The 9556-nt window shown below is 38.1% G+C and overlaps 1 protein-coding gene across 1 annotated transcript; it reads left to right on the forward strand.

Annotated features, from left to right (window-relative positions):
• The first annotated feature begins 913 nt into the window (after nt 1-913).
• Nucleotides 914-8461, forward strand: LOC122077460. The gene is made up of 5 exons (XM_042643409.1): nt 914-1378; nt 2213-2393; nt 3312-3748; nt 3821-5394; nt 6401-8461. The coding sequence occupies exons 2-5, from the start codon at nt 2236-2238 to the stop codon at nt 8213-8215; spliced, it is 3984 nt and encodes a 1327-aa protein (XP_042499343.1). The 5' UTR covers nt 914-1378; nt 2213-2235; the 3' UTR covers nt 8216-8461.
• Nucleotides 8462-9556: the final 1095 nt, after the last annotated feature.

A 9556-nucleotide genomic window follows, 5' to 3' on the forward strand; every position in this document is an offset into this window, starting at 1 on the left:
CATTCTTAATATAAATGATCTTTGAGAAAAAAAAAAAGCACTTGAGTTAGAGTCATTCTGAATGGAGATGTTGTTATCCTCCATTTATCAAGAGCCAAAACCAAACAAACTAGATAGTAATTAGGTAATGGTATGGTCAGGAACTTCAATCTAATTAACCATAGTAATCATGTTCCACGGGCTTTCTTTTAGCTGCAATTGGTAGTATCAAATTTGCCAGCTACCTTGGTTTATCTTGATGGGACCACTCTCTCTCCTCTGTAAAAGTGCAGTGCAGGCCAATGTTCCCAGTTTGTCAAATATCACAATAAGCAATAGTGAGATTTGAAACCAGAATGGTTTTTACTGTTTGTTACTAGTAAGTATAGTAACTACCACCCTCTAGATAAGTTCTTACACAGTACTAGTGTAAATGCTAACAAGGTCCTGGGAGAAAAAAAATCCCATAGTACTATTTACCGTGACTGGTAAAACAGTTAAAATTGCTGTTGTAAAAACAGTTAGAATTGCCTTATTTACCACTTTCTTTCATACATCTACTCTACATTAGCATGTGACATTTTTTCACTTGCTAGGTTAGGGTTAGGGTTAGGGTTAGGGTTAGGGTTAGGACAAGACGGACGAGAGCTGACATACTACGATTAGGGTTTCTCCGTCTCATTCGTTCATGACCACTCATTTTAGGGTTCCATATAAAGTAGGTGACGAGGCATCACCGGAAACAAGAGACATTTTGAGCCTTCCCATTTGTCTCCCAGGCCCCCTCCCGCCCTCTCTCCTTCTCTCTCATACACTTGCTGACACACGCACACGCACACGCACACGCACACGCGCTCGTTACTCCTTACGTTACATAATACGATGACACGATGAAATAGATGGGCGGGGATTTTAAAACCTTCCTTTCACAAATAGAAAATAAAAAAAATTATAAAAAAAGGAAGATAGAGACGCTCCTCTTCTCACTTTCTCTCACTATAGTGTGCGAGCATCGAGAAGCGCTTAAAAACCCTAGAAGAAATAGGGTTTTGGCCGATTTCGCACTGTAATTCTGCTCAAGAAGCTCCGAATTTTCTCCCAAAATGGGTCTTTACAGCTTCATCGGGTGGCACTCTCACTCTTGATATATATTTTCGTGGGCACCCACGCCGTTCCCGAGTCCTCTTCGAGCGCATGTGAGTGATGTCGTTTCGTTTGATTGCTGGTTCTTCTCTCTAAAGTCTTCTTTGATCTTCTTGTCGAGTAGCTACGATCCATCCATAGTATGATGATGATCGGTTGAAGCTGTGGTCGAGCTGATCAGCTCCATTTCTCCTTCGGTTTTTGGGCTTCTTTGGATATCATCTGGGTATCTACCGCTTCGGTCTTCTTATTGTGGGTAAGGGTTTACAAGCGTTTCTAATACCCATCTGAAGTATTTCGTGGTTTAGTGATTGTGGGGTTTACTGTTTTGAAGTTGCAAATTCATATGCGGATCGACCACCTTTAAATCTGTTTTCATTATTTATTTATTTATTTATTTTTATGATTTTAAGTTTGCGATCAGACGTTACGGAAGTGGAGTTGGAGTTAGTTCCAGTATTGTATGATGAATCCTTCTGTTCTTGAAATCTCTTTTCTATTGTTGGAAGATGTCACATTAGCTGGTAAAATTCTTAGATGTTTTTGTTCTTCTCTTAAGGAACGTTATTTTATGATGTAATTTGCTACTTAAGGAAGTTGTTCTACTAAACCTTAGATATTAAGGACACAGTGAATGGGAATCAATTCATCGTGGTGCTGGGGGTATGGAAGGGTGTTTCCGAAGCTATTTTGGGGAAAATACTAAAACCCTAGAGGGGTTTGTGAACCCTAGGACGGGAATGGACCGTCCTCTATGGGTGAAGGAAAACTTTCTCCTATATTTTATGTTATCTTTTAACAAGGAACAGTGATCTGTCGTCTTCTGCTAATAGAGCCTTAGGAAGTACTCTAGTTTATGGTGCAATTTCCTACTCCTAGAAGTGTTTTAGCTGTGTGCTTGATCATGTAATAGATAACAAAATTTCATATTTACATCTCATGTTCTCTCCTGTTAGGTCTTTGTTTCAACCTTCCACAGGCATCTTTTGTTTTGTTCTATACCTTGGGGTTTTTAGGTGTTTAGAATGAAAAGTTCATGCTGTTACATCTTAATTTTTGAATCTAAGAGGGAATGAATTGTGGGATGCAGTGCTATTGGTTTGGTTTTGCAACATGGAAGAGAATGTTGTCGTGGGGGAGGGCGACTGTAAAACAAGTGATTTAACTCCTGCTGCCAAGTTTGGTGTCCCACTAATTGAATCTCGACCAAGTCATGTAGACAATGCTGCTGAAAATTACAAGGCAGATGAATGTAGGCATTTTTCAATCCGGTAATCCCCAAACTATATTATTTGATTGCCACTTTACAGTAAATACTTTTTCTTGGCTGTTCAGTATTTTTCTTTTCCTGATAAAGCAAACCTCTAGTTATTGCATGTGTTTATATCGTCATCATGAAATATTGGATGCTTCAATCTAGTTGCTTCTACTAGGTCTTTTGTCATTTCATATGTCTCATTTTGGGATTGATGAAGCAGTAATTTGATAAATATCTTATGTCTTTTTTTATTTTTTTCATAACTCTTTTCATTTTTAATGTAAGCGGGAAGAAAACACTGTATATGTCACTTGTATGATACAGTGGAGTTAAGTTATTCTTTCTTATGATTAATTACTCAATATTTTCTAATTTTCAAGTTATTATACATGTTCTGGGAAAGGTGTATGGACTCATTCTAAGCATTGCAGACAAGAACTCCATGATAAAGGACTCAAATTTTCTATATTCATGTTGATAATCTTATGGAAAAACCTCCATAAGTGCACTTTGATGAGAGAACATTTTGTAGTTTCACATTTTTTTCTTCTTGAAGATCTATTTTGTGTTGGTGCTTTATAGTCTCTCATCTTGTCCTTTAATAATGAAACATCAACCAGTCAATCTAAATCCTTACCTTTTGGCTTTTAAGCGCCCTTCATCCTTTACTGCTCTCATTCTTTGTTAGTTTGAAGTTGATCTCTTTGGTCCTCTTTGAACATCTATTTCCATTGGAGAGCTTGATGCAGCATTACCTTGGCTTTGGCTAATGAGTTGGAAAAAGTCGGTGTCATGAGGGATTCTAAACATGTTGGGTGTTGTCCTAGTGTAGTTCCACTGTTGGGCTTTTTAGCCTTTGTTCCTGGTAGGTTGCTCCTGTGAGATGTCTTATGCTCTCTCTCACTCTAAAAAGCTCAATTGGTATATACAGCGGATATGTTGCTGAGGTTCGTAGAAAAGACCCGAAGATTTGTTGGCCATTTCCTACTGTTGGTGACCTTAACAAATTGGAAGAACAAATGCTTCCTCCTCTACATGTTCCTAAATTCAGATGGTGGAAGTGCCAAAACTGTCTGAGAAAGACTGATGCCAAAGATACTCCAATTGAAACTGGAGTGGTTAAAAATTGTTGCAATAGAGTGTGCAAAACTAAAACTAGTACTTCACCTGGGATCCCTTCCACTTTGTCTTGTGGTGATGCACAGAAGTTGCATTCTGGCTTTCAAGAATCATCAGAAGTCAACATAGTTGATGCAAGGAAATCCAGCTTAGAAGTTTCTCTTCAAGTGAATAATGATAAAAATTGGCCAGCATTATTTGGGAACAAGAAAGAGAAGGGAGCTGAAGTGGTGGATACAATCACGGAAGGTATGCCTTTACCCAACCTCACCATGATGTTAGGAAGTTTAATTGTATTGCTCATCCTTTTGTTTCCTGCAGATCCTCATAAATTGACTGATACTGTGGCAAGAGAGAACATGAACCTGGAAATTTGTAGGTCAACCAGTCCGAAAAAAGTTGATACCTGCCATGCAGGAGTAAACTTTATCAAAGGAAGCACGTTTAGCCCCGATTTTCCAATTGGCAAGAAGGGATGTGATATATCTTCCAGTGGAACTGCCATTAATATTCCATCTAAATTGAAGGGCTATGACTTGGTTACGAGTTCCAATGAAATCTCTTATAAGGAAACTGAAGCTCTCAAATCAAAAAGTGATGACTTGATCAACAGTTCCAAGGAAATCTTTCACAAAGAAATGCCAGTGTTTAGCAGGAACAATTTATCACATGTCAATGAAGGACACAGAGATGGTGTGACATCTTCTGTGATATCTGAGGTAGATAAGGAGGCTTTAAATGCTGTCATGGGTCAAACAAGAAAAATTCGTTACCTGGTATCAGTTGATAGTTCTTCAGAAGATGAGAATTTAGCTGAAGAAGACGTTCAAGATCAACATCATACAAGTTGGCTGGGTAATTCAGGTGACACTTCCCATGGGAGCAAACCAAGAAAGTTGCGGTCACTGACTGATATAATAAGAAGAGAGATGCTAGCAACATCCAATGAGCTTGACTACACTGAAAGGGATACAAAAACTGATCACATGAAGGCAGAAGGTTCTCAATCAAAAGCAACACCAGAAGCATCCCCTGGGACAAGTTTATATCCTATTACCAACAATCAAGCGGCTTTCCAAGGAACTGATAAAGAGGGTATGCTGGGTAAGAAAAAGAAATGCAAGCTGCCACGAGATCAAGATCAGGGATCTTCCAGAATGAGTTGGCAAAGAGGAGCAACTGAAAACATTAAAATCTTTAAGGAAGATTCTGCAATCAAAAGCATGGATGCTATAAATGCTAATGGTGAACTAACAGGAAATGCGTCTTTCCTGACAAATTTACATTTTGCTTCCAAAAAATTCTTGGGAAAACATAGAAATGATAAAAAATTGATCCTGGATAGGGAGAAAAAGGAGATGTCTCCGGTTGAAGATAGTTCGTCTTCCTTGGCAAATCATCAGGATGGTCTTTCTGATCAACTTGAGATTAGGAAAGATGCAGAAATCAAGTGCGTGGGGTCTGAACATATTCCCATTAAATTTTTTAAAGATTCAGTTGCAAGGACAGATCAAAGTCCGGGTTCCCAAATTTATGTGGCTGCACAACAAAAAGGAAAAAATATTTCTCTTGGTAAGAAGAAAAATAAGCTGCCTCATCAAGTTGAAGGTGAAAAGTCCTCCATAATGCCTTGGCAAGAAGGCATGTCACACAAAGATCTGATTATAAAGAGATACCAGGACAGGAAGCACAAGGTTGCTCCATCTGATAGTTTGAATTCTGTTCGAGTTCCATTTACTGGAAAAGGTGTACATGGTGGTCTTAAACACCATATGCAGACCCATAAAAAGGCTACTCTGAATAAGATTCAAAAGAAATTGCCTCAAGAAATTGAATGTAGGGTTACCATCGTTGGATCTGAAAGTGTTAGTTCTCCTCTTGCTTGCCAGCCTAAGGTACAGTCTTTCTGCTTCTATGTGGTCTAGAAATAATTGACACATTTATGTTCAAATTGAAGCATCCCCATTCGCATTTTCAATGAATCATTCTCACATTGTATGAGAAGAAAGCAGTTGCCTTTTCTATGGGTAAATGGCTAAGAAATTAGTTCTTGTTTGTGCTTCTTGTGTTTCGGCTTATACTTTGTTACTGCATTCTTGTTTAGTTTTCCTTTTCCTTTTTTTTTTTTTGGGGGGGGTGGGGGTGCGGGAGTAATGTATTTTCTTTATAAATTAGAAGAACAAGTACAATTAAGAGTACAGTGGAGTTCATCTTCCTATACAGACTCCAGAAAAGAATCAGGAACATTAGATAGAGAAAAATGATCTTTCTTCTACATTTCTCATAGATTCAGGAAGTTATCTGATTCTGGTTGGTTAATTGCCCTTGATGTATGAATGGCTTCATTGAATTCAAAGCAAGATAAAACCCATATATATTGACTGAGGATAGATTTTGCTTTCCGTGGGCATAGGATAGATTTTTCTCTCCCGGGAATGCATCTTTCATATTGATACCAAATCTTTGGTTTATTGAGAACCCTGTCCTATAGAAAAAGCGGTTTAAATGCTGTCTTTGCAAGAATTACCCCTGAAGCATTGGTGTGAGCTCAGCCAGAAAATTTGATGACTCAATTTGATTATCTGCATACGCAGTAATCGGATTATTATACTCCTGCTGTATTAATTGAGTTATGCACTTTGTGAGGTGAAATTGCTAATTAAATTTATGGCTGGTTTTTTTGATATCGATAATTTATATCCCCTAATTGTACCTGTTGATGAGAATTTTTATTTTAAATAGCAATGCAAATATATGCGTTTTTATGTGAGCTTATTTATATAAATTTCTTTCTTCTTTCTCTTCTCTTTTTCTCAGTGCTTTTTTTAAGTACTTGTAGAATAAACTTACTCAACTGCTATAGCACGTATCTACAGAAAATATATTTTTTTCATATTTCAGGATTCCTCTAATGCATGCAATTATGAGAATTCTGTTGATGTTAAAGAGCCATCTAAACTTTCATTGGATCAATGTGATCAAGTGGGCAATAAGATGTGTGAACGGGAAGCTTCAGATGATATACCCATGGAAATTGTAGAACTCATGGCCAGAAACCAGTATGAGAGGCATCTTGATTATGCCAAAGATGCTACAGAGAACAGGTACTGCTTGTCAGAGACAACTGAGAAAGATAAGGATACTGGGCTAATGGATTGCACTGAAGCACTTAGGAATGAGATGTTGAGATTTCCACACGAGAGGTCTAACTTGCAAACTTCCCTGTCCAGAAATGCAAAAAATGGCATTGGTTCAGATCCAAGTGGAGGACCCACCAAACAAAAATCAGATGTTTGCCTTCCTACTGTTGATGGAGAATACTACAGCATCAATTCCAGTGGAAGTCAACTGAAACAAGCTCAGGTCTCTACTAATGGATTTAAAGGATTTCCGGAGCGCCAAGGAAATCTGCCAGGTCAGGTCCCATATCCTGTCATTGGTTCAAGAAGAAGCTGTGGCACTGAAAATTGTGATTGGGATAGAGATATGGAGGGGCACAGAGTCTTGGGTTCGTCTGTTCAGTCCTTAGGCGCATATCATACTTCTCAACCAATTTTGCAACAAAGTTCCATTGTGGAATCCCAATCCGTTTGGTCCACAGTGCCATATCGAATCCCTTTTGAATCAAACTGCCCGCAGAAGTTCGTTACTGGAGTGAGTATTTCAAATAGGCTTCCTCATTCTCCTGATCCATTGCCTAAGGGAAATGTGAACTGTGATCATACACAGAAACCTTTGAATCTAAAAGCTACCTTTCTTCAAAAGAAAAAAGGAAGTTCTGAGATGGAGACAGATAAGGGGGCGTATTCAGAATATCTGTTTGCTGGCCCAGATGAGGAAAATGTCTATCATCCAAAATTGAGAGGGTCATTAGATTTATACAATGATGAGACATTATCAGCTATGCATTTACTCAGACTCATGCATGCAGGGGTGTGCTCTAGTACTCCTGTAAATATGAGTAATAATCGAGAGAGGTTCCTTAAAGATACTCAATTTGCCCATGATCTGATTATCAATAAATCATCAGGGCCAGAGGCTAGTGTATCAAAGACCAACAGGGACTTTGTGAACTTATCTTCATGTGATTACCATAGTAGAAGTCACCATCTAGGCAAATCCTGTGAACATTTTCCTCCAGTTTCTATTCCCAAATCTGTTGATTCTCTTGTACAGAAGGATGTTAGTTTTGAAAGGGCCAATGTGTTTACAAATGGTTTGTTGGGTAAAGCATTTCCTGGTGCCTTAAACTATCAAGAGAGAGGAGACGAGAAAATATCCTACTCACCTGCACGAACTCGAGGCCCCAAATTTCACACATTTGCCAGCAGAAATGGTTGTACAAGTGAAAATCAAGAATACATGATCCACAATCCGCAGAAAGGGTTTCTGCTTCTGCCTGCTTCAGATTCCAGACAATTTCCTGAACAACCTCAGACAGCAGGAGGTTCAACCAAACATGTTGAACTGAAGGTCAATAGAAAAGATGAAACAGTCTCACCTGTGGAAACAATAAGTGGGTTTCAGATTTGCACTCTCAACAGGAATCCAGCTGACTTTACTGTACCATCAGCTGCAAATGGTTACATGATTGGAGCTGAAGACCTGAAAAGAAAGCTGACACCGTCAATGGGAAGACGTGGCCCAATTGATATTGATTTGAACAAGCGACCGAAGAAAATGAAACGCACAGTGATAGAGCATAGACAGATCTAATCTTTTTAGAACACTCTGAAGGGTAGAGTAAGTACTACCACCATGAATGTTTAATTGACCAGGTGAGTGATTGCATCTATTTTAACCAACTTCAATTGTGGCACAAGCATATGAACATCATCAGTCCAGAACCATTTCTTGAATTTGGTCCTTAGTTAGCAGGAGCAATGTAAATGTTGTTGCAAATTGTATATTAATATGTACAAGTATGCATTGAGTGAACTGTAAATGTCAGTCTCAGATCCACCAAGTCTACTGATCTTGATTAATGGTCCACCAATTCCAAGCTGAGGATTTCAAGCTGTGCCATGAAACAGGTAAGACGTAAGATGGTACATAAAAATTCTCGTTGACCTCGCAGAAAAACGCTCTGTACAGTACTGCTCTGTCTTCCTACACTAGCCTAGAAATTGATATCCAACCTTTATAAAGACTTGCCTGTGTGTAATTTAGCCTCTCTCTCTTTAAGGACAGTTCCAGAAAGGTATTCAAGATTTTTTTTTTTTTTTTTATGTTTCAGAGTTCACAAGATCTGGCTCAAAGAAGAATTGATATTCTCTAGAAGAATGGTAGTTGGAAATATGAATACTGTCTGCTTTTTCTTTCAATTCCTTAATATTTTGTTTTGAAGTGAAATTATCAACTGATTACTTCTTTTATGTCTCGTTTGGGTTGACAATTCACAATTGTAGTTGTGTTAGTAGGTACCGATCATCATCACATAAATAAGTTTTTCGAAGCGGGTGAAAATCTGCTATGTAGAAGCTAAGTTGGAGTTCCAATTTTTAGGTGCCTTCTCATGTGCTAAATTTTTAGCCTGAAATGGAGTTCACTATGGGATAGAGTAAAGCTTTAAAATATGGTTAAATCAACATTTTCGAAGGTGACACGATGGTTCAAGAAGCAACGAAGAAAACTCATACATGATGAGGTATATGATTGAATTGGACCATTATAGAAGATTTCTTATCTATCGAATAGTTAGAATTGTCACATCAACCCTTAATATGGCTCAATGAGGAATCATATGGACAAGAATCAAGTCCACCTGATAACTATTGCACCTTTTCTTTTCCCCCCTTAATATTTGGAATAGCGAGTGAATTGCTCTTTGTTTGTAATACATTTCGTATTTTAGATTTCTATCATGTCGTAATAGATCCGTTGAAAAAGAGTCATTGACTTCGTAACTCAAAATTAGGACTTGCTCACCACTAGAGAACACATTAGATACAAACTCACTTTCTTCTAACCAAAAGATACATGTACATAAAGAAAGAAAAAAAACAATAGTCGAATATAACACTTGGAAAAAAACCGAAGGGAGAGAAAAATAGAATC

Source organism: Macadamia integrifolia, chromosome 4, assembly GCF_013358625.1.
Source record: "Macadamia integrifolia cultivar HAES 741 chromosome 4, SCU_Mint_v3, whole genome shotgun sequence".
NCBI classification, from domain to species: Eukaryota; Viridiplantae; Streptophyta; class Magnoliopsida; order Proteales; family Proteaceae; genus Macadamia; species Macadamia integrifolia.